Here is a 25,371-nt window from a genome sequence, read left to right as displayed (position 1 = left end):
ACGGCAAGCCCTGTAGTTTTCAGTCTTTTCCTACCAGTGGCAGTCTGTGAAACCTACTCAGCTTGCAATGTAGAGCATGCAAGACAGTGAGGCATTTTGCTACACATGAACTGCACCAGAAACTTCACCTAATGTTGTGTGAAGTTACCACAGCACTCCTGTCTGCAGAGCAGACACACTCTGCTCACTGGTGCCCCATGTTTCACTGGTTATTCTTCAATAGCCTTTCTTCAACAATTTCTTCGCACTGTCAGTAGCAACGGCTTGCTAGAAGCACTAGCCATGCTTCTTTGTTCTGTTCAGCAAGCTATGCACTTCTATTTATCTGAAAAATCAGTTTAATTCTTATAGATATAAAGCTCCTTAATATTCTGTTATTTTTTCTTCTGTTCTCTGAGTGTCTCTGCAAAAAATTCTGCAGTTCTGAGAAAACCAATGTTTGGTTTTTACCTTAATTCAGTGTTTGGTCTTGATAACACTTAATTTCATATAGCTCTCAGATGTTTTGAATTCATCAGCAGAAAGGGAATTGTGTAATCATCAGTGTTATCAAATCACATTTGTCCATTTTTCCTGTAAACACCCAGAAGGAATTTACTTCACTCAATAAATTCCAGATACCTGCCTAGGAAGATGCAGGGACACTTAAAAGCTGTGCAGTAATAATAATAAAAGTGAGAAGCCTATGTTTAATGCATTAACATCTGCTGAATATTATTACCTGCTTTACCGTAGCACCTATATGCCCTGCTCCAAAACCAAAACCTAAGGGACATACAAGGTACTGTTTCAGAAGCACAGATTTCACACTGGCCACATGGGAAAAGCAATAGAGAAAAGGAAACATTCAACCAAGGCCACAGAGGTCATTATTTGTAAACATTTCAAGGATATTCTGTGGAGAAAAGAAAGGAGAGGTTAACCTACAAAGTGTTTCAAGTGAGGCATAAATGAGTATATATACACACACAAGAGCTTCTAATTTTAACAGAACTTGTTTTTACTTGTGTACTTTATAAATGTCTATAATCCAGAAATGTATAATGAAGCTCATATAGGTTGAATAAATAAGGATGCAGAGGGAGATTAAAAAATTCCAACAGTGCCAGGAGATTAAATAGAAGAAAAAAAGAAAAAAACAGATTACAGGAGACCAGGAGACTGCCCAGCAGTAAAAGTGAAGTGGAGGTGAAAGGGGATGTTGGAGGACATATGCTGTGTGCCTATATGCCAGAAAGGAAGAATATCCAGAAAATGGCATGCAAAACCCAATGCCACTATGCAAGACTTGAAGTAGATACACTAATTCAAAGCAGAGTTTGCCATGAGAAGCAAAAAACACAGAAATACAAAAATTCCTATTTTTCTAAAAGATTAATCTCCTTATACATTATTTTAGTCAGCAAGAAAAAGAATTAAATTCATGGAGTTTACCAATAAAATGAACAAAAGTACCTAGAAGACCACAGTTGGAAAAGTGTGTTCCTGCCAGAGCATCACAGGACTAATGCTGATTAATTGGAAAGAGCCTGGAAGAGCACCATAAAAATGATGAGTGGTCTAGAAAAGCAGCACCAAGAGAGCAACAAGGAAAGGATGACAAAGTTAAGGTTATTAAATCTAAAGACATAGGAGAAGTCTAATAAAGGCTTTCAGAGATATTAAAGCTTGATGAAAACAGACAGGAAATAAACTTTTCTCCATATGGAGTGGATAGGGAAAGAAGTAAACTGAAGGAAAACAGATTTAAATCAAATATTGAAGAAAATAGTCTAACACATCTGTCCAGGCTCCTGTTATCACAATAAATCCTCTCCAGTTCAGTTCTCCACAAACAACTACAGTGAAACCAGCTGGGAGTGTTTGTAGAAGTCTGGAAAAACTCTGTAGCAGCACTGCTACCCAGACAAACAGGTAGCAAACTGTACATTAAGGAATCTGTTTCACAACACTGCTCAGCAGTGAAGCTGCTTCCCAATGCTCATGTTTCTGTACTGCTCTGGCCACTTTTTCTCAGCCCCTTGCCTGTGTGCAATCTATCTCAGTTGCATCAGCACAGTGGCTGCAGAGCTGCACCAAGCAGCAGTACACTTAAAAACAACCTTGGGTTTGGACAGTTTAAGAGGGCTAAAACCTGGGAGAATGCAAACTCAACATACTGCAAAGCATCTAAACCCACCAATAGACAGGTGAACCTCAGCCACGTACATAAATGGGGCTTGCATGCCCCCACTTGACACTCAGGAACTGCTTACATGAGATCTAGACTACAAGCTCTCATCACATAAAACTGCACTGGGATTATACACTCACCACAAACTCACATGTTTTCTTATGGCTTTGCACCACCGTGCTTACTGGACTGTTTCATGGCCTATACAACTCTCCTGAGAACAACTAACTGGCTCTTCAGTAATGAAAGTGGAATGCTACAATGACCTATTCTAAAATTAAAACAAAAACATTACTTTCTCCTAGACACTCCCAAGTAAATGGTTGCACTTACACTATTTTGCAGTAAATTTCAAAGCAAGTATTTTTTGAAACTAAACCTATTATGACCATTAGCAATGCTAACACAATCCACATTAAATAAATACATCTACTACAGAACATAAATTAAAATCCCTTTCAAAAATAGAAAGACATCAAGACAAATATTGGGGTTTATTAGGGCTATAGTTATAAGCAGAAGGTTGGCTAGCATTATCTAAATATTTAACCTTTTAGAGCTCATCGCTAGAGTACAATGGTCAATGTTGTACAACACATGTAGGCCCTCAGGCCTTCCAGAACACAGTTACAGTGATTACAAAGCAGGTAGATTAAATTTGTTGTCTAAGTAGCTTAGCAATTGACCCTGAAAGTAACTAAATATGAAGGCCCAGTCAATATTAAAGACACATAGATTACATTGGTAATACAGGTCTAACAAGCGGAAACAAAGAGTGTTGCCCCAAATTGCAATGACAGTCAGGTGAAAGATTCAGGAATCAAAACAAGGTCCTACTATATTGAGTTATAAGCTCACTCTCCTAGACCACAGATATCCCTCATTATAACTCGAAGACCTCATGTGGCAATTTTTTTAGCCCAAATAAAACTTCTGCAGTGCTTCACTGATTTGTAATTCTTCTTGTAAGGAGAAGAAGTCATATTCCTTTGCAAACTGTTTAAATACTAATTATTTCTTTGCTGAACACTGCAGTGAAACTCATCTCTAGAAGGGGCCATGTAAAAGCACTTCCAATATTTCTGCTGCCCAAAGAGAAATACTCTTCATTCGCTTCAGTGATTTTCTACCCAACAGGTACAACAGTGAAGTAATGAGCATTATAAAACTTAATACAGTGCCATATATATTTTATGACTCTGTAGATCCAGATCAGAGAACATCCAGATTGTTTTTACAGAACTAATGCCAGACACATTTCAAATTATTATGTATGCTATGATTCTAAGAAATTTATAACTCTTACCAAACTAAAATTTAAAAAAACATATAGCTGAGAAAAATAATCTTAAAAATACCAAACATCCCTTAAGGAAGTTAAAATTTCCCAAGGATTTTTAAAATAGATGCTATTATGAAAGAAAATAATATATATCAAAATTAAAAGTGGCTTAATAAGAAGGAATTTTCCCTAATGCAAGTATAAGACATTAAAAATACATGAAAATGAAAAACCATCCACAATGCTTTACTGTTTGTACAGTACAGCATTTAAAAAGCAATACCACAGAAGATGTAAAGCCACATGAAAGCTCTGGATAAGGGACTGTAAAATGAGATTCCCTTATATCAGACTAACATCAGAAAAATAACTTTCCTGTGTAGATTGCCACTCTTTCCCTTCTGTTTACCTATGGTAACGTGATCACATAAATTTCCAGAGTCCAACAACTTGATGATCTTTGATGTTGCCCTTATAACCAAAGAGGTGGAACGAGACTTCCATATTTGACATTCAGATATAGAAAGATTCAAGTTACCTGCTGAAGGTTGAACAGAAAGCCTCTGGCAGCCCTGCAAATCAAAAGTGGTTCCTGAAGCCCAAGAGATTAAAAAATGACTGGACCCACCTTGTTTGCCATTTCTGCAGGAACACATCAAGGTGCAACCAGGCAGCCCTCTGTAGAGAAATCACAACTCCCCTGAAGTCTATTTTTGAGACAGAAACTATGGAAATGGAGGCTTACACTGTTGGCAGTCTGAGCAACAATTTCCTACTTCAGGAAGTTACTGAGGAGAAAGATTGGCTGTGGGTCAGATCTGGACCAAGCAGTTTGAAAAAAGAGCCCAATGCCCAAATATCTTGATTAGAAAGCTGTTTAAAGTTTGTTCAACACTATTCATATGCATCAAACACTATGTTGTTTTTTTTATTCAATTTCTCTTCCTCAGCAGGAAGTTACAGCTTCCTGTGGGTGTAATCACAGAGAATTAGCTCAGTATTGGCCAAGTACAGCAGGGAAAGTTCATAGGAGCACAGTTCTCTTTGACAGCAGTGTCACAGGTGAAGCCAACATGAGTGGACAGGCTTCCCCAGCTCCTGGGGAGTTGTCCAAGGACAGCCCACCCTGGCCTCATTTAGAGAATATACTATGCTTTATTTATATCAATCTGTGTTTTCAAAGAACAACAGCTAAAACTTTAAATCTACAAACTATATAGGCAGAGTAAGTGCTTAACACAAAACGGAATTTCTGTGTGAAAAGAAAGTTGAGAACATACAGACTTGGAAAGCACAAATTTCAACAGATCTTTCATATCTACGGTGTGCTGGTTTGGGCTAGGGTAATTTTCTTCACAGGGGCTGGTATGGGGTTGTGTTTTGGAATTGTGCTGAACACGGGGTTGATAGTATAGAGATGCTTTTGTTATTGCTGAGCAGGGCTTACACAGAGCCAGGGCCTTTCCTGCTTTCCATACGGCCATGCTGGCAAGGAATTCAGAGGTGAATGGGAGGCTGGGAGGACACACAGCCAGGACAAGTGGCCCAAACTGACCAATGGGATATTCCAGACCATGTCACATCATCCTCATAATATAAAGTGAGGCGAAGAAGGAGGAAGTGGGGCTGCGGGGGACATTTGGAGTGGTGGCATTTGTCTTCCCAAGTCACCATTACCATGATGGGTCCTGCTGTCCTGGAGATGGCTGAACACCCGCCTGCACATGGCAAGCAGGGTATTAATTTTTTGTTTTTCTTTGCTTGTGTGTGTAGCTTTTCCTTTTCCTATTAAACTGTCTTTATCTCAACCCACGAGTTTTCTAGCTTTTACCGTTCCAGTTCTCTCCCTGATCCTGCTTGTGGGCGAGTAAGTGAGGGTTGCGTAGGGGTTGGTTGCCAGCCCCATGAAACCATGACAGTCCTTTTTGGTGCCAAATAAGGCTGTTGGGGTTTAGGAATGGTATTCTCCAATTTAGTACTCCCTCTAAAACCACATGCCACTCCCCCCCCCCCCCATCCAATTGGAGGCACAAGTTGAGGTAAGAACAATTTACTGGAAATAACATTGAGAAAAAAAATTAGAAAATTAATATTAACAGCAACAATATTAACAACAAAAGGTAGAAGAAAAGAAATTATTCACACAGAAAACCTCTCGATAATAGACAATATCAGATTGATCCCTCCACCATGTTTTCTTGACCAGAAGGAACCCCTTCTCCCCAGAAAGGATTCCCTTTCCCCCACCCCTGGCAATGAGGTGAGGTGGTACAGAATAACTTCTGTGTCCTAGCCATGCCCCCTCCTGTCTAACCCTGTCCTGGCTGGAACCAGGACGTACGGGAAAGTAGTTTCATACAAGATCACTTATCTGAAGTCCAGTTTAGAATGAGCACAAACTCTTCAGGAAGAGGGGCCAGGAGACAGCCTGCTAACACTGTTCATGTTGCTTTTATGATCCATGTTTGACAGAATCCGCCTTGAATGCTGCCACCACCCTGAAGAATGACTAGGCCTGTCTAAGACTATATTCCACTATGGAATCCAGAAATCTATGATTCAATTATTCTGTGCTTGGACAAGTTTTCCACATAGTCTATTTCTACAGAATAGGAAATCTACTATTTCCACAGAAAAAGCTGTGGCCTTCCATTCTCACCACAATATCTCCTTCATATTTAAGAAAACAAATCAACATTCTCGAAGGCCCTGATTTCAGTGCAAGTTGCATGTCTTAATTTTATTTAAAATGTCATCTGGAAACTACTGAACATCCTCCCTTTCAATTTCTTACAGTATGTATCAAGCATACACAGGAATGGCCCAGGAATACATTGCAATACCAAACATAAGTGTGGTTAGGTGTGTGTTAACACAGCACAGCCATCCCAGCTGAATTTGCCTTGTAGATAAAGTATAAGCAGCACTGCTTAGTATGCTTCACAGTTGCCTCTAACAAGGTTTGAATGAAGGACAGAACAAATACAAACAAAATTATCTTACTTCCTATTGCACTTAAATTTTGACAGACTGGAAATTGTCCAAATTCTCCTACTATTTTGTGGTTAAAATAGGAAAATCCAGTCTGCTGCAAATGGAGAACAGTCCAATTAAACACATTTATTACTGAAAAATTGTCATCTCTGGAGCTGCCTTGAAGCATGATGCATCAACAAATTTGCCTGCTAAGGAAGCATCACGTATATAATGACTGAAGTTTGTGACATTAGCAAAGACCCTTCAAGAATGAAAAGTGATACAAATTGCTGCAAGCTTTGCTTTCTAAACTTCTGATTGTTCCTGAATATGACACAAATATAATCAATCTAACATACTCATTTTTTCAACATCTGTTAGGATCTCTTAAAAAGTCTGTCCTTGGGGATAATTTGTCACATCACAAAATGATGACATTTGCACCACGACATGCTGACATTATACTATCCTATCAACAAGTAAATGTCACTATTTGTGACAAACACTGCCCTATGACAACCTTTTGTTAAACTCTTTGATACCATAGACAAGGATTTGACCATGTACTGCAAATAGAATCAATGACACCTTTGGGACCAAAGCAGAGCAAGTCTGTTCCCTTGTGTAAGCCAATGTCATCTTATTTGCTCCTAATTCTGTGTTACTAAGAATGCCACAAGTGCTACATGCTCTGATCCAGCAACACAAATCCCCTACCTCACCTATGAACAAGGACAGTCTGAAATGCAAGGAGTTAGGTCATTGCAATAGTCAAGCTAAATGAAGCAGTAACAGAACTCTACAGTCAACATCTTTAAGTGGTAATAGGGAAGGATGAATCCAAATTAGCCTTCTAATTATTTTCTCTTTAACTTTACTATTTAAGCAATTGCCTAAGTTACACAGTATAATGCCCTGAAAATTTTTAGTACTAAACAGACTTGGTTTGCTGCACCACTGTTACTTCATCAAAAAAAGTGAGGGAAGAAAACCATGGGTTTTCCCCATATAGATATAATAATGATGCCTACTTGTGTGTCATTCCTCAGAATTATTAGCATGCATGTGATTCAGAAACTACCAAAAATTACAAATAGGATTGGTGCTGCTTTTGTTATCCGGATGAGCCTCGTGCTGTTACCAGTGAGAGATGAGAGCCTCCTAATGCTTTTGGGGCTTAAATACCTGTTAACTAACATGGTGACTAGTATGGTTGCAGCATTAGCCCAAGGATCTGACCCAAAATACACTGAAGCTGCTGTGGCCTTTTACAGGCTTTGGGCTCAGTGACACCATATGGAGAACCCCTACTCTCACAGCTTGATGAGTGCAGCAGTGAGCTCAGGAGGCTGAAACTCCACTACAGGGTTCTGCTACAGGGAAGTGATGAGGACTCAGGTCTCGTTTCTCTCTGCTGAACTGATTGCCTGTGTGAAGAGACTGATGCAGAAATCAATTCACTCATGCCAGCTGGTTTCCCTCTATCTGCACTGGTGATAAGTTGATTGGGATATTAGTTTCCTTCAGCTGATGTGCCTTCCATATATAATATGCTGACCCTAGTGGTGTTGAACACAGCAGCTAGAAAGATTAAATTAACCAATCCATAGAAAGGAAGGTAGAGGACTAAGAGAGAGTAAGAAAACAAAGGCAAAAACCAACAACCTTCTGCTCATGCTAAGAGGCTTGTTTCTTCTAGATAAATGCAATAATATAGAATTTTAGAAAAAATAAAATGAAGAAGAAGAACAGTAAGAAAGAACAGCATTGAATTCAACAATTAAAATACAGTTCTTGGGTTATTACTTGTTTCTGTTTACTTTTCTCCATTTTGTAGGCTCTCGCACCTCTTCCTTTCCATTACTGTTAACATTCTGCTACCTGTGAGATAAATGAAAGCCAAGGATCCTACCATAATGGACAAAATTTAAGTCAATGAAATGGTGCTGCTTTACTCTAGCTGAGAAATACAATCATAGCTTGGGTTCCCAGGGAGTCTATAGATAGATCACTATAATTTAATGTTTTACTGGTGTCCTTCAATACAATATTTTAAAGGGAAAGAGAACACTAGAAATCTCCATTTAAAAATCATTAACTATTTGTAAATAAGAATGAGCAAGATTTTCAAAACTCACCTTTAGCACTTCTTAAAATCTAGGAAATTTGATCATGCCTGTTTAATAAGCCTTTTAAGCTATTTAAGAGAAAATTATGGATTTCCTTTTCAAAAGAATCACCATTTTTTACTGAACAAAAACCTAGCTTAACTATGCCATGCAAATTTGGAACAAACAAACAGAATTTCTTGTAGGTATCAAAACAACTTTATTATACAGCACATCAGAAGATCAGCTGTTTTCAAGTCAAACGCTGAGACATCAAAGGCATATTTTTATACATGGAAAGGGTGAGACACTTGAATACTCTCAGGTAAACTGCCATAAATTAAAAATGAGACTCACTTGTTGATAAGAACATACACTGTATTGGTTATGTACCAAAAGAATAATGTCTTGAATTTAAAATTAATCCTGGCTTAGATGACATTGTCCATTTAATGAACATTTATTCAACTTCAAATAACCAAGGAAAACTTTCAGGATACTTTGTACTTTTTGCATATGACAGCACCATCATCCACACATCTAAAAAGATGCTTTAATAAATTCCATGGAAACAAAAAGACGTCTAATACCGCTTTTGCCAAGCATCTTTCTTTCCAGAAACAACATTCACTCAAGTGAATAACACTCTTTAAACTACCCAAATTGTTGAGAAACTTACAATAGAAAAAAGAACCCTAATTTGTAAATTGTGTTGATAGATCTACTTCTTACTTTATATAATTTGTCTGAATTTAAATACTATTTAAATCAATACAGAATCAATAAATGGTTTTAAAATTCTAAATTGTAGAGACAAAGCCACAAAATTTAAATCACTTAGAGAACATACCCCAAAATTTGAACTCATTTAGCTTTATGGAAAGGATAATAGAAACCCAGTACTATCAAGTACATTAGCTCATCTTCCCTCTCATTTCATGTTTACAAACAAGGTGTTTCCTGCACCTGAGAAGCTTTTACAGTTACCCCTGAGCCACAAATTGCTGTTGGCCAGAAAAGCTGTCTGGTGAAGGATCACAAAATTTTCATCTGAGTCTGATGTTCTTCCCTAAATATCCACAGGTCTAGTCTAGTACAGACATTCTCGTGTTCTTCTTAGAAGTCATTCCCATAAGACAGTATCAATTTCGTGTTAGATAAAAGCACTCTAAATCTGTTCATCTTCTTTCAGTCCATGAACTGCAGTGACTACACAGCAAGTGCACTTGCATTAGAGAAATAAGATATGCCAGAAACCAAGACCTTACGCATTTCTGCTTTTGACTTCCATGTTTTCAGGGCTCTGATAAAGCCACAGAGCTTGGATACATGAGATGCAAAGTTTCCTCCTGTGACAGCTTCAAACTCATTTGCTGTCTCTGCTTTCCTCAGCTTGCATTTGTTTTCAAAAGAAGCTTCATTCATTTAAATTCCTGCAATAAGTAACAGCTTGTAAATATTTAATTTCATTTAAAGGAAAAAGAATTCATTGTCTATCCATTGCAAAAAGTAATAATGAGGCATACTTGGCAAAGTCACACCTCAGAATGACATCACCCAAGTATGAGAATGACATGCACTAATATCTGAACTTAATCCAGACAATAAAATCCACAGTAATAGACATTTCAGAAGCTCTGTTTTGCTCACAGTACCTCTTCTATACACTAAATCTAACACTGAATAGATTATGATTATTTTTCAATTAAACCTGGGTGAGCAGCCAAGTCATTTCAAATTCTTATTAGATGTCATGTGCAGATTACAGAACTGGAAATGGAATTTTGAGTATTTCATTTCTAATTATGATTATTAAACTCACCTGGAAGCTTAACACGGAAGCAGTGTATTTTGTAGTATGTGCCCAATCCAAAATGAACCCTAGGTAGGTTTAAGAGATCTCTTCAAACAGTTGATTTGGGGCATTAGGTGAAATACACTGCTCCTGGGCCAGTTTCAACTAAGATGATGTATTTTGGGGACAATTGTTTTTTAAACATCTGCTATTGCTATGCTCTAGAGCTAGAGATCCTGCCATGAACACAAGATTTCCTTAAGCAATGCCATGCAGTCTGTCCAATTCTACACACAATATGTGATCAAGTGTGAACATCTATTTTCACTGGAATGGCAAATCCCAAACTGATGACATGTCAGTGTCATTACAGTGTCTTTCAAGATCTTTTTTTTCAGACGGAATGGGGAAGATGATGCTATTCAAGCCCTCAGGGGTGAGAAAGGTGATTCAATACAGAGAAGGAAATGAAGGGAGAATAACAAAGGAGAAACACAGAGACAAAGGAAGGAGGAAGGAGGAATGAGACATACAAAAAAGCAGACGGGGAAAGTAACAAAAACAAAGGACAGCTGCAGAACTTGCCTAAAGGGCAGCAGAGTTTCTGACTGCCTGATAGGGACTGTGACAATTAGGTTCACTTAATAAATACAAGTCTATTTAGGGGCTACAAAAAATAAAAAGCATGCATATTTTGTGCAAACCATCCACATACAACAGACTGTGGATCAAAGACTATGAACTCTTTATATTATTCCCTGGCACAGAGTCTATGCCTAAATGTGAATTTCAGTGCTCTCAGCTCAATGGGCTCAACTCCTGAGCTACCAATCCCTGTGAAACATCACACTGGGCTGAGCTCTGCTCCCTCAGGGAAGCCTTGATGTACTTCACAAAGTACAGCAATGCAATAACCAGACTTGCTGGCAGTTTCTGCAAACAAGATAAAAATTACATCCTTCTGTAGCTTTAGATTCCCATCTTCAGGAACAGTCTCTTCACAGTCATGAACATTAGAGCCAAGATGTAATCCCTCACAATAATATGGACAGTGATTCAAACAGGAAGTGGAGGCTCTTCTTTTCATGCAGCTCCAGTGTTCATAAAGCATTTCTAGCCTCAGAAACACACACAAAAGCAGCCTGAACATTCCTGTGTGCTTGCAGACTGATCAAACTAAACCAAGTCCACGCACTGATGAAGAAGCTTGTCTTTCATTCAATTCTTATGTTGTAGTAGTTCATGCCAGTTTAAGAAGTGCCTTTCTGCAGTTGACTAAACCACCAAAAAAAATTATATTGATAATTTACCAGCTAACAACCCAGTTCTCACATGGATTATATGTGGTAGTCTGATATCAGTCATCTCCCTCCCAAGGGTTTTTAAATCAAGAAATGGAACACAGAGCACAAAGTGCTTATATAATAAAATTTAAAAATTCTCTCTTAGGGTTCTCCAGGATTATTAAAGGTTCAAAGCCTTCTAAATGAAGCCCACTTTATAAAAAAACATCTGGTTTAAAGCAGTTGGAAGATGAGGAAGAAAGGAAGGAAGGAAAAGAAGACCTTGTTAGTGGACCTCAGAGCTCTGCCCAGTGGCCCTTGAGAGATTCTGCATGAACATATGTATTTCATTATGAACTGAAAATTGTTCACTGAGCTACATCCTACCATTTTTAAGCAAAGGTGCCTGATTCAGCTTATATGCAGGGAATGTTTCTTCTGCATCTTCCTTCACAGAAGCTGATAGGAGCCAATAACTTTATCAGTGGATCAGAAAGTGGGTTTCACAGAGCTACAAAAATGCTGTTCAAGTGATGTGCAACACATTTTTTTGCTTCTCTTCTTTACAGTGGTTTTAGACAGTGTTAAGCAATAGTATCTGTGACCCAAGAGAAATTTAGTAAATTGATAGTGGGCTGCTTGCTCCAAAAATATGGACACTTTTGCTCTATCCACATATCCTCTTCCCTCCTGCATGTGCTCAGTAGCACCTCAGTGGATGTCACATACAAATGAGGAAAGAAGAAGCTCTGTATTCTTTCATATTTGTTTTTCCTATCAGGCCGGGAAACTTCAAAAAGAAGAGGATCAGAGCTCAGATGACTCTGCCAGTATTGGCCTCCCTCATCCAGGGAGAAAGAAAAGCTCAGAACCACTAATAGTGGTGGCTTCCCAATTTTCTACACCGAGCACCAGTACAGTGAAGAGCAACCAGAGAGTTCAGTCTGTAGTCTGTCACTGGTGCTCAGGACACAGCTCTCACTCTGAAGCCACCCTACTCCCAGCATAAATGTTTTGCATTGTTTCTGTTCAGCTTGTACTTCTCACTCAGGGCAAAGAGCATATTTCGAGACTGCTCTCAAGAAAGCTGAGACCTTTTAACATGTTTGCCATTTTGTGGTTGGGTAACAGGCAGGGAAACACAGGAAACCACTGATTAAAAGCCAAACAAATTAGCAAAAAAAGAAATGGCCTTTTACATCAAAAGCTGCAACTTTGATGAAGTCCTACTGCCTGTGTGGAGGCATCTGTGCTTGGGAGAAGAAATTTTTCTATGCTCTAACCTCATGAAATACTACAATAGTGATGATTCAAAAGCCCTATGCACAGCAATTAAACTAGTGCAGGTTACAAGACTAAAATGAGAGACACCAGAAGGAATGAAGTTCACTTAGCACATGTGCAGCCACATCTAATGTGAATGCTTACTACTCTCAACAGGGCCCCAAAAAGTTCAGAAAGAGCACAGAGGGATCCCTCCCAAAACCAGCTGGGAAGTTAGAGGCAGAAGTTTACTGATTCCAACCTGCCATGGAGTAGGATACTGGAGTTTCTTTAGTTAAGAATCATCAAGATTGGAGCCTGTAACTACAAAGACAAATGCAGAGCAGATCCTAATAATCCGATTTTGACTTCCTTTTCCACCAGGGAAATCACTGCAGGTTGAGGTGAGGTGGGCAAAAGAGCACTAGTGTTTCTATGACATCCAACTGCATGCACTTCAGCATCACCAGCCATCTCCGTGAACATCTCCAGGCATTTGCTGCTACAAATCTCCCTGGAATTCACCTCATGAGCTCTGCAACAGGCATATGTGCACTACAGCTGTTTGGATGCCCATTGACTGGTGGTGGTAATTGACAGTAAAGATCTCTGTGCACCCAGAAAGTAATCCACTAATCCACCTGTTCCTGGCACATGCTGCTTTTGTCTGGTTTATTTCTGTTTTTATATCTCATCTGTGGAGCCCTTCAAAAACAGTGCATAAAATAGAGCAGCCCATACTAAAGGGGTTCATGAGATCCCTCAGGGTTATACTCTTATCTCTGCCTATGTTAACACTGGTGCCTACTTAGGCTGAACCCCCAAAACAATACCTGGGAGCATAAAACAAGGGCTGAGAGAAGTGTATTCTGCTCTTCATAAATTGCAAGATTTAACAAGTGCTGCTGCAGATTTAGATGTGTAAGACTCACAGACAGCTCCAATCCTCTGAAAAGACCAAGTTACAAGGTATCTTTCTGCTAGCAAACACAGGAAAAATATCTTATTGTACCCCTTGAGGATTTTATGGCAACCTACTACCCCGATACAATTGTGTTTTCAATGAAGAAACAACTATTTCTTCAGAATCAGTCACATTTACCACTGTGAAACAGTGCTGAAAGCCCAAAGAGTGATTCCAACATACTCCTCTCACCCTGCAGCTCCATCCCCTTGGGCATCTGTCTTGCAGTGACAATTTTTGGTGGAGGGAAGCATGGGAATGCATTAATTGTAAACAGGCTCTTCTTCAACACCTGAGGAAAGCAATGTTTCTCCACCACAGCTCAGTTAGGAAGGCCAAGCTGAGCACTGATAAAATTTACAGGTGGAACAGCTCAATTCTCAATCACCATCATCATTATTTATTGGTATTACACAGCACCTTAATGCTACCAACTCAGAGCTGAGCCCCAGTACACATCTTGCTCATACACATGCAGGGGAAGACTGCTCTTTCCCTGTTGCACTTTCAGCCCAGGGGCCAGACAAGAAACAGTAACACTAAAAAAAAAAGGTGTTTTCACAGTGTAGCTTGCCATCTGCTAAAACTGAACACACTGGCTAGTAAACATGGGCCTACTGTTCCACAGGAGTAAGGACACATCACAGGGGTTTGTGCTTCCAGATACGCTGCTGCAACACTCATGGAGTTTAATGTGCCTCCAGTGATAAAGAAACGAAGTTCATAAAGTGAATGGGGGGAAAAAAAACATTAAATACACTACTTCATCTACTAGAACAACCTTTTAACAATGTTACTGCACAGAAACCACAAAAAATATCTTTTTTGCTAATGACCAAATTATTTGGTTTTATGACTTCCCTTTAGAAAAAAACCAAACCTATTTACTGTGCTGTGATTTTCTTTCCAGGAAAACAGATAATCACAAGGATATTAGAACAATTAGAAGGATGTGAGAAATGAACAATAATCTCTGTAAGTACATTTCTAAATATGTGCCTGTCAGATACACAATAGACAGGTACTATTATATCTAGGTACTGTCCTATCCAGGTGGTGCAATTAAAGAACTAGCAAAAATGAGCTATAAAAGAAAAGTTATAAGGTCAAAATAAACGTTATTCAGCAAAATAGTTATTAGTCTACAGGAGTAGAAAAAGTAAAAGCACTGAGAAAGAAGCATAGTTGTTTCATTATACTGCTAAAAAAAGACAGAAAAATCATATTTAATACAGGTTAGATTTCACTGATACTGTTTTTAGTCACATAATCTTAAGATCGTTCAATGATCTTGAAGTGCCAGAGTCTAGGCATTTAAATTAAACTGGACTACATATTAAAAGGAGCCCTGATCAAAACAAACATCAGAACAAGCAGACCAGTTTGCATGACCTGTGACAGTCTTTTCTTCTCTCATTCCCGGGCTGTACTGTGAAACAGTCAAAGGAACAAAGAAACCACATATGTGATTTTCTATAGTCCTGTCTCTTTTAGGTGTTATGGTGATAACCATTACTTTAATATCAAAGTGCAAAGCTAATTTTTAGTCAAAAGCCATCCTAAAAGATAGAGAAGTATTATTATTCTCACCTTGCAGGTGGCAAACTGCAATATCACCTATGTAAGGCAAGTGGTATTTCAGAAGATACTGGTGAGATAACAGGCAAAGTTCTTTGGCACTACTATTCAGCTTCAATTTAATCCAGCAGCTGTTCATTTGGAACCTCATGCTCTGTCTCTGGCCAAGCATTAAATTTCCCCCAGGCATCACCATGACCACCTCAACTCTGCTCACAGCTCGCAGACGTGGTGACGGGGCTGCGCAGAGCATCACCAGCTCTGCCGAGGGCTCTCAGTCCTGCAAGACAGCAGCACCTCGGCATCTCTCCTCTTTCCACAACAGCCTCATCCAGGGCTGACGACATCCAATAGGATTCATAAGCAAAACACTTCTCTACACATCACACGAAAGTCAGCAAGTCCAGCAGATGTGCCAAACTTTGTCAAGCATGCCTGTTAAGATTGGCAGAGACCATCCCTATCTCCTTCCTACTGCAGAAGTCCAAGCTTAGACTTAATGGCTGAATAATAGAATCACAGAATGGTTTGGTTTGGAAAGCACCATAAAGTTCATCTAGTTCCAACCTCCCTGCCACAGGCAGGAAACCTTCCACTAGACCAGGTATCTCAAAGCCCCATCCTGCCAGCTCCAGGGATGGGGCACCCACAACTTCTCCAGGCAACTTTTTCAAGTGTCTTGCCACCCTTGCAGTGGAGAATTTTCTCCTTCCTAAAGAAGTAAGGCACGGCAAAGGATCCCATCCATTATTTCTTTAAAAGTGGTTTTGTAATTGGTGATTTGTTAGAGTTTTAAATGATTATTACCTGGACAGAGGTTGGGGATGGGAATGTTTGGTAAGGAATGTGAGACTTTGAGAATAAAAATGCTGAAGGAATGTTGCAGGTCATCAAGTTGAATTCTGAGCTACAGCAAGGAATCGTATACTGCAGAATACTTTCAACCTATACTTTCCACATTTGCATAAATGAAGTTGAGTTTTCAGAACATTGAAAGATCCCACTTGACTGTACTGCAGATTCTCTCTCCTTTATGGGAACAACCTTTGGTCGTAACTGACACAACCATAAAATATTATATTTGGACAGGCAAAAGGCTTGGCATAAAAGCTTGTGTAATCTAGGCAGTTTTATGTTTTAAATTCATAAAGTGGTACATACCTTACAGAGCTTCCCATTTTAGCGGAACAATTACTAATTTTATGAAAAGCTCATCATTTTCCCCTTCTGTTCTTTCAAAAAGGATCTACTAATCTATTGAATTTTAATAAAGTCAAAAGGGATGTCTTCATTTCTTTCTCCAAAGATCTTTATCAGTAGATTTCTAAGACCATCGAGCTTGGGAAGAATGCATTTTGTTCCCACTGTCATATGTGAACTGCTATCCCCAGCCTAAACACATCCCTAATGATTGTTTGGTTTATCACACACATGTAATACATCAGCAAGGATTTCAATCTGGTGTCTCTCTTGAGTGTACATTGCTAAATTTCCCTCCTAGATTTAAAGTGAGCTTGTCCCAACATTAGCACAGTAGTATTGCTATAATAGCTTGCTCCTAAGCAAACCGGGTAATGCCAGTTAAACCAGCAAACCAGGCAAAACCAGGTATGGCTGCAGGTGTGGAGGGCTGTTCGTGGTGGAGGACTTTGAAGCATGTTTGAAGTACACATTTACTAATTAATGTATCCATTTTAAATGTCTGGTTAGGGGATGAGAAGAGGTTCTCTCTTTCCTTTAGCAGTGGGAATTTGCCGAAATGTGGAGAAAGCTTGCAGGCAGCAATATGACTTACAGCAAGATGTAAGGCTGGTAGAGAGGGGAAACAGTGGTAGAAGCAAATAGATGAAATAAGCCAGAAACTTTATACCATTAAAAAAGAAAAAGGAAAAACAATTGTTAAAGTCCTGAGTTACTTTAATCAGATTAAAATCATTCTGCTTTCCATGTGGGATTCTGCTGTTCCATTCAAATATGATTATTGGGTTTGGTTTCCATGTTTTTATAATCACACTATCATCTCAAGGAATTTTAAGAAAAACGCTCCCTATGGGAAATCTACTTTTCACTTTGTGATATATATGCCATTTATCAAAGGTCTGAGCTGTCAGGATTTTTGACCTCATGCTCCCTTTAGTTTCATAAAACATAGTCTGACTACTCTGCAGAAACACCACCCAAACCTTACCACAAATGGACTTTTGCCCAGTTTGCATAGATAACTACATTTATCATTACAGGTAATGCTACAGTAATATTGAAGTCAATGTTTTTTATAGTTTTCCTCACAATTTATGGCAAACTGAACAAAACAGAAAACCAATTAAATAAAATATCTGTCAAAAGAATACATGTAGTGATCACTAGGCTCTGCAAATCATATATGGTGAAACTGTATCAAAAAGAGTAATAGTTTCTAAATTAAACAAAGTATCTGTATATCAAATATAGACAAGTCTGGATCAGCTGAAGTTTTTGTGTGTAGCAATATCTGTAGACGTGCAGTAAATCTTCCTTTCTGGTAAGTTGCTGCTAAATATTTAAGACTTGGAAAAAAATGGTGTGTATATTTACATTTATTTTCCTTAACAAAGAGCTACATGTTTATGGGGGATCATGACATCAAGTTACTGGACAAATAAGCACCTGCATGAATTTAATATTTTGACAACAAAAAAAAATAAGGAAATACTGGTGCCACGAAACTTCAGACCTGGAAGTAGCTGGCCAAAGTCCTGCTCACAACACTCTAGCAGTCTGCACACAGCATGAAGAGCAGCCCCTGAATCAAAATCAATTGCGAATACGAGTGTCATTCTCCCTCTATTTCTGCTTTGGCTTGGATTTTTTTTTTTTTTTTAATTGGCTAGTATTAATGCAGAATGGGAATTCTTCAAGAGGGTCAAAAAGAATATAGTTTTGTAAACAAAGTTGTTTATCTAGCACCAAAAAAATGCTCCTGGAATGACTAAGGTCTCTCCTAAGGAAAAGTAGGATTTTTAAAAACTGTCATGAATTGACTATTTTTCCCCCAAATCAGAAAGGCTAGCATATTTTTAGTACATCTGGGCACATGCATATTTTAGCTTAACACACTAAGGGCAATTCTCAATGTTATTTATCAGTTACATGGATGTCAATTACTTGCCCTTCCCACAGTAAATGGTGTGTTGCACCACCCACCTGTCATGCCTTCAGTTTATGATATTTTAAGACTGGTAGGAAAATTAGTTCCACTTGCATGAGCCTTTGTTTGAAAGTAAGACCTCACAACAGATTTCTGTGGGCGGAGGGGACGGAGAGCGGAAATACTAATTGCAGGAATTCACTAACCAGCCACACTCTTGCTGTGACAAGTACTGGCTTTGCAAGACCTGCATCACCAGTGACAGTTTTGACTATAAATCCCACTGCCAAGAAAGGTTGGAGACATGCTTCTCGTTTATAGGATTTGTAAATAATTATTAGAGTACAAAATAAAGTAATGAGGACACAAAGCAGGAAGCAATTTGCATCCCTCCTGGTACAGTTCTCTCTTGACAAAGCAAGGAATTGTACCCTGATCTTCCCAGTGATTCAAGGCCACTTTACAATCCATGCAACCACATCCTCTGCTTTGCCATCAAAGCCACCATTTCTCTAACTCAAAAAACTAACAGCATTAGAAGAGGATAATAAGTAAACATCAGACATCTACAGTACAGAAAAGAAGAGGGAGGAGAGAGGATCAGTTTAATTTATAGCCTCCCTAGTTTCTTTCAGGACATCTCATGCAACCAAAAATCTCATGCACTTAGCAATGCAGCACAGGATGATTTACATGGTGCAAATTATTTTTTTTAAAACTCTATGTGCATATCAACCTAACCTCTGCCCCTCTCACATTGATGTATTTGCCCTTGATCCACACTCCATGGTAGCACTTTCAATGAACTATTCATGCAGGTGAACATCCCTGAGAGATGCAGCTGCCCCCTCCGCTTTTTTGGTTGTCTCTTCATCATGGAGCTCAAAGGAATAATCTTATTGCATATTTCTTCTTCATTTATTTTACTAGGTGAGGTGTTTAGGAGGATATGTGGTCATCTGGAGCTCATCACTGTCAGATTTTCAGCCACACAGCTGTAAAGGGTAAAGAAACTAGTTTAGCTCCTTGGTTTACAAAGTGCTGAGTACCTCCAATGAGGTGCCAAATGTGTGTGGTGACACTTTAAGATTGCTGAGTGCCTCCTGAGGTTCTCAGGGCCTGATGCAAAACCCCACTGTAGGAAGGACAGCCCTCCCCTTGGCTGCAATGCACCTGGGACAGAACAGAGATTCACGACTCAAGCCTGTACTTCCAAGGCAAGGAAAAACTTGCCATAGATTTAAGAACACAGAATAAGGTGGCAGTTTTGAGAAGCAGTGGATGTTAGCGTTCCTACCTCCAAACAACCCAGAGTAACATAAATAAATGCATACATATCTACTTAAACAAATAGACATTCAAAAGTACCTTAAATATGTTTGGGATCAGGTGCTCATTTTCAATTGTTTTAATATAATATACAAGCATGCAGAAAAATTCTCTCCAATCCCCTTGAGCCCATCCTGTTTCCTTTAAGCTTAATGCATTTCTTCCACGCCTTAAAAAAAGAAAGAAAAAGAAAACAAAAAAAAAAAGATTCTACAAACTGTCTTTACAAATCATTTTTCTCTGGAAGCCTTTGTTAAAATCAGCTCTTCTTCTGGAACCATGCAATAAAACAAAGCTAACTAAAAAGAAAAGATGCTGAAAAAAATGCTGACAGTCATACTGTAAAACATCCTGTGCAAAGACTGGCTGCTTTAATTTGCGTTAAGGCAGCAAAGAGTCCTTCATTACCAGGTCACTTGTTCAAATACAGTCTTAGTTGACAGTAATCACCCGATGGCAGGCAGAGTGAGCATCATACTTTATAAGTAACTCTGCAAAAGTATTTTTTATTGAATGTATAAATAATGTAGAGAACATCCGCAGGCATTCATGAAGAGTGCGTCATCCTGCAATAATGAATTAGTAGATAGCAACTAAGCAAACAAAAAAAGAACTAAGTTGCAGCAAAGACTATAACCACTTTCATTTCTTCTGACAGTTGCCATTTATCTTTGCTTTTGAAGAGACTACGTGGTAGTATTCTAGTAAGTGAGCTGTAGCATACTGTGAAAAAATAATAACATTTTAGCAATACAAGCCCTCACTGCAGCATCTGTTATTAAATCTTTGCAGAGAGGCAAGGCGAGACCGCTAGTCATAACTGTGGATTAGCAAGGTTCTACTGTATTCGTTTTAGAGTGCAGAATGCTGTGCATGAAAGCTGTTACTTGCCTTCTATGTCAAAAAATGAACTTATGCCAACTTTTTAATACTGAATTTTTCAAGGAAGCTGTCCTAACAGCCTGCGAGCACTGTCCACAAAAAAACGGCAGCAGTCTAATAGCAGAGAAATGGAGGAAGGACAGAATCAGAATAGCTGATGCTGCTGATTTGCAACACTTTCTTTTCACAGAAAATGACCATCATCTTACACTTCCTTCCTGAGCAAATCAAAAACTGCCTTTGAAAGTGTCAAGCTTTATGACGCTGACTTCAACTCTGACACCTGATTATACAAGAGCATTAACATAAGCGCTCAGCATGCTCCAGGGAATCACTGCATCCTCATAAGTGAAGCCTTAGCAGATCCACATGCTGGCTGACTCCCTAGCAAAACAGGCAAAAACTCAGGACTTCAGGTCCTAGAAAAAGGATGATAATTCACATACTTATGAGAATTATAACACATATACGCACACTCTGAACTGAGCCAAGTTTAAGTAAACTTTATACTAAATTCACAAAGTTCAAGCAGACTCAGAGCTTAGCTGAACTGTTGTAAAAATGCTCAGTTTTCCAGAAACACTAAAATCCTCCAGGAGAAAGTTCATCTTAAGCCTTCATAACGATATTTTCCTGACTATGAAGTTACACAAACAGTGCAAGGTGCTATGTAATATTTACCCATGACGCCCACTATTATGATATAATGTTTCAGTGAAGAATAAATTAGAAGCAGCAAATCTCTGAAACCACCCGTGCGAATACACAGCCATTAATGGATCAATACATAAAGAAGTGAAGACTAGCTGATATTGAAAATTAGTTAAAAAAATATTAGGGGCACTCACCGTGAGAGTTGCTGCCTAAACTAGATAAACAATAAAGGCAAGCCACACTGTTTTAACTGTGTAAAGTTGTGAACACTGATGCTCTAATGAAGTATCACTGGTCCCAGCGTACGATTTTTATCCCCCGATGTGGCTGTAAAAGCCCCCTCGGAGAGCTGCTGCTATTCCGGACCTTTGCGGGACGCCCTTAAGCTCCTGCGGCGCCCGGCGGGGCCGTCCCGCTCTCTCACCCCTGCTGCTCACATCACCTCAAGCCCAGAGCTGCGTTTTATTTCATTTTCTGGGTTTTTTTCGGGTTTTTCTTTCCCTGGAGCTTGAGGAGGCAGAGCGCCGCGCGGATTACACGGGGATGACTGAATCGCGGTGAATCGATTAAGCCTCGACAATTTAATCTGGGACTTCATGCGGGGCTGGAGGAGATAATCCCCGCACCGCAGTTCGTCCCTGCCTCTCCTTTACCCGGATACCCTGGCACAGACCCGGGGGCACACCGACCGCACAGGGACGCCGCCTCGCCGGTCCGGAGCCAAGCCGCCCTCCTCCTCCTCCTCGCAGCGCGGCGCGGCGCACACCGCGCACCCGGCGCCTCTGCAAGATGCGCGCTCGCAAACTTTCCAAACTTCTGGGGAAGTGGAGAGGGGTACGCGGGGCCGGCCCGACCACGGCGGAGCTTCGCCACCCGGCGGCACCTCACCGTCCGCAGCACCCCGAGCGCTGCCCGCGGGGACTCCCGCGCCCCGGGCCGGCCAGCGGGAGGCGGGAGCAGCGCGCTCCGGCCGCACCGAGGCCGGCGGAGCGCAGGTTCCGCCCCGCAAGTTGGAAGAGCAAAGCAATGGCAAGGGCAGGGACCCCAAACCCCGCCCGCACTGCCCCTCGCACTCACGCTGCTGTTCTCGCCCGTCCAGTGCACCATCGCCTGGTTGTGAGACGCGTCCCCTTTCAGCACGAAGGAGGTGCTGATGAGGGAGACCTGCTCCCGGCCGGCCGCCAAGGATGCTCTCCTGGAGCGGCTGCTCCCCGCCGCCGCCCCGCCACCGCGCCGCGGGTCCGGGGGGCTGCGCGCCCCGCGGGTCAGAGCTATCGGGCGCGGGCGGCCGCAGGGCTCCGCGCAGCGCGGCGCGGCGGCGGTGCCCAGCAGCGGCGGCAGCAGAAGCAGCAGCAGCAGCAGCGGCGGCGGCGGCAGCCGGGCAGCCCCGCGCGGAGCGGCAGCGGCGGACACGCGTGGCCCGCCGTGCGCCATGGTGGCTCTCCGGCGTGGTAGTGACAGGCGGGGAGGTGGCGGGGAGGGAGGGAGACACCGCGGCGGAGGGCGGGGGCGGGGGAGGGCTGTAACCGGAGCGGGGCTCAGCGGCAGCGCCGTGCGCGGGGCTGCGCGCCCAGCCGGGGCGGCGCCGCCATCTGCTGGTCCGCGCCGAAACGCCGGGCGGGCTCCGGCACTCACGGACACGGGCATCGCGCCCCGCGGGAGCCGCGGCGGGGACGGGTCTCTCGGTGGCAGCAGAGCCCGCCGCTTGTGAACTTTCACGCAGAGCTCCAGGGAGAGGCTCTCCGAGAGAGGCCGAGAAAGATTCACGCAGCCTCTCGGGGTGTGTGCGCTGCAGCCCGAGGGGCGCTGGGGGCGAGCACCCACCGCTGCCTCTTTGGACACGAGGGATGGCCTTGGTTGGCCGTCCGTTCCAGGAGGCTGCAGTGAAACGGTCAGAAGAGGTCTGTGGTCAGCAGCTGAGAGCCGAAGAACAAATGAAGCAGGTGCAAAAATACGATTTCTGTCATTAAGACAAGTGTTTCCGTGGGGAAAGGGACCCTGTCCGTTCTTCTGCCCCCCAGCTCCTAGGAGGCACCAGGCTCGTCACCTGCATTGTCCAGATCCAATTGCTAATCCATTGTTGCCCACTGTGCAGAAGGGTGGCTTGTAATTTGGGATTGATCTATGGCAGCCCCAAGAAATGCTCTACTGGTGTGATCACAGCCAGCAGGGGCGATGACTGGGGCTGTGCAAGGTGGCATCACTCAACTGACAGGTGAAGCGGTGGAAGAAGATTCAGCCACCACAGACTGGGTGCTCTTCTTGCTTCACTGCAGTGTGCTTTGTGGAGCTTGGGAAGCAATTTGCCTCAAATGCTATGAAAAGGCCACAAGTTAGAAACCCAGAATAACTAAGGTTGGCAGGGACCTCTGGAGAACTCCTGGTTCAACCTGCTGCTCAACCCAGGGCCAACTCTGAAGCTGAATCTAACTTCACAGTAAGATCAGGATACTCAGGCCTAAATGCAAGAAAACAAGTTTGAAAGACCATTGAGGAAAGTAATGACTCCAAGTATAGGCACCTAACAGAAGAGATCTGGGCTGGGTAAACACAAGGTGAGTAAAGTTAATAAACCAGCTTTAGTTGTAATCTGCCTTTACCCTAATGGCCTAGAAAATTCGGATTACGAAAGCTTTTCTAGGAAGATTAATAGAAAAAAATAGTATCCACTGGTTTTACTGTACCATTTACAGGCCTGTGATGACTACCACAGTGACCTAAAGTGATCTGGTTATACCAAGTTCATGTAAAAATTACTTTCAGCAACTTACATGATTACATATTAGCTGTACACCTTCAGTGCTAGGAGACCTATGGTAACCTGCCCTGTCATTACTGTAATAGCTCAAATTAGAAGGCAGTTTCAAATTCAGGATGACTCTCAATTTCAAAAGAAATACAGAATAAAAATTTAAATATTACTTTTAAAAAATCACATGTACTCTTTCTGCAGCTCCCAATAAAGTCCTCTTTCAGAGTTCTAAGCATAGCCCCACAATCTCAAAACAATCTCTGTGCAGCCTTCCCCCTTGTTCCTTTGGTACAGCGTCTGAACTAAAAGAAGATATTGTCCCTTATCTAGGAGTCTCCAGATGCCAGTTATGGAGATTCTGTCCCAAACACCCTGCCAACAGGAGCCCAGGCAGTGATAGAAACTCAGGCAGGCAGCACTGCATGACCCAGGTCACCAGTAGTTGCCTCTGGGACTCTTGAAGGGGCCATGTATTAAATTCATTCCTGAAGTACATCTTGTATAAAGACCAAGTTAATTTTTCGTCTCAGACCTTGATTTCTGGAGACAGTACCAAAAGCTCAGCAAGCCTAGGAGTAGCTATAAGGAATTGTCTAAGGGAGATGAAACAGGAGCGTGAGACGAGACTGACTTTGCATCCATTTAGTTTTCTCATGGCGTCTTATCTCTCTGAAACATTACCCTTGTAAGGCAAAAAAGACCTGGGTTTAAGTGAGCAGAAAGTTAATTTTCCAGACAAACCCTCTTGACTCTAGTAAACTGGTCTCAACGACAAGTGGGGTCAAACACTTGTTTGAATCACTGCTGTTTGGGCAGAGATTCAACAGTTCACAGAAGACACACAAGCAGAAAGTCATTCCTGTCAGAATAACAGTTTCATACTAAGCGAGTCACCTTCCATCTTTTGCACCTCTGCACAAAGAGGAACAAGAGGAAAGCACAATGCCAAATTGTTAAGAAAACACTGACCAGCCACAATTGTATCAACCGACATGAAGGGGTCATTTGCCCATTATTAGGAATACAATAATTTTGATTCTTACATCATGGCCTATCTCCTGTGTAATTGTGATCATTACCCACAGTTTGTAGAATAACCTAAAAGTATTCAGAAGAGATGGAAGGGCCCAAGCACCTACATGTTAAAACTGGCATGCAAAACCTAATACTTCATCTGTATAAATACGGCTGGACTTTGTCATGCT

At 41.2% G+C, this 25,371-nt stretch overlaps 1 protein-coding gene across 5 annotated transcripts in view; it reads right to left on the bottom strand.

Annotated features, from left to right (window-relative positions):
* SORCS2 (sortilin related VPS10 domain containing receptor 2) overlaps positions 1-22,848 on the bottom strand; it is a 539,351-nt gene extending 516,503 nt beyond the window's left edge. For 4 of the 5 annotated variants that reach the window (XM_069014502.1, XM_069014501.1, XM_069014503.1 and 1 more), the window contains exon 1: positions 22,492-22,601. In XM_069014502.1, the coding sequence (XP_068870603.1) occupies positions 22,492-22,521 (30 nt within the window). In that variant the 5' untranslated portion in view covers positions 22,522-22,601. Of the gene's footprint in view, positions 1-22,491 lie in introns of all 5 variants that reach the window. The other variant, XM_069014500.1, reaches the window with a different exon arrangement.
* Between the last annotated feature and the right edge of the window lie 2,523 nt (positions 22,849-25,371).

This window comes from Aphelocoma coerulescens, chromosome 4 (assembly GCF_041296385.1).
Source record: "Aphelocoma coerulescens isolate FSJ_1873_10779 chromosome 4, UR_Acoe_1.0, whole genome shotgun sequence".
NCBI lineage: Eukaryota > Metazoa > Chordata > Aves > Passeriformes > Corvidae > Aphelocoma > Aphelocoma coerulescens.
Note: the sequence above shows the minus strand (reverse complement) of the source record. Positions and strands in the feature narration are given on the sequence as shown.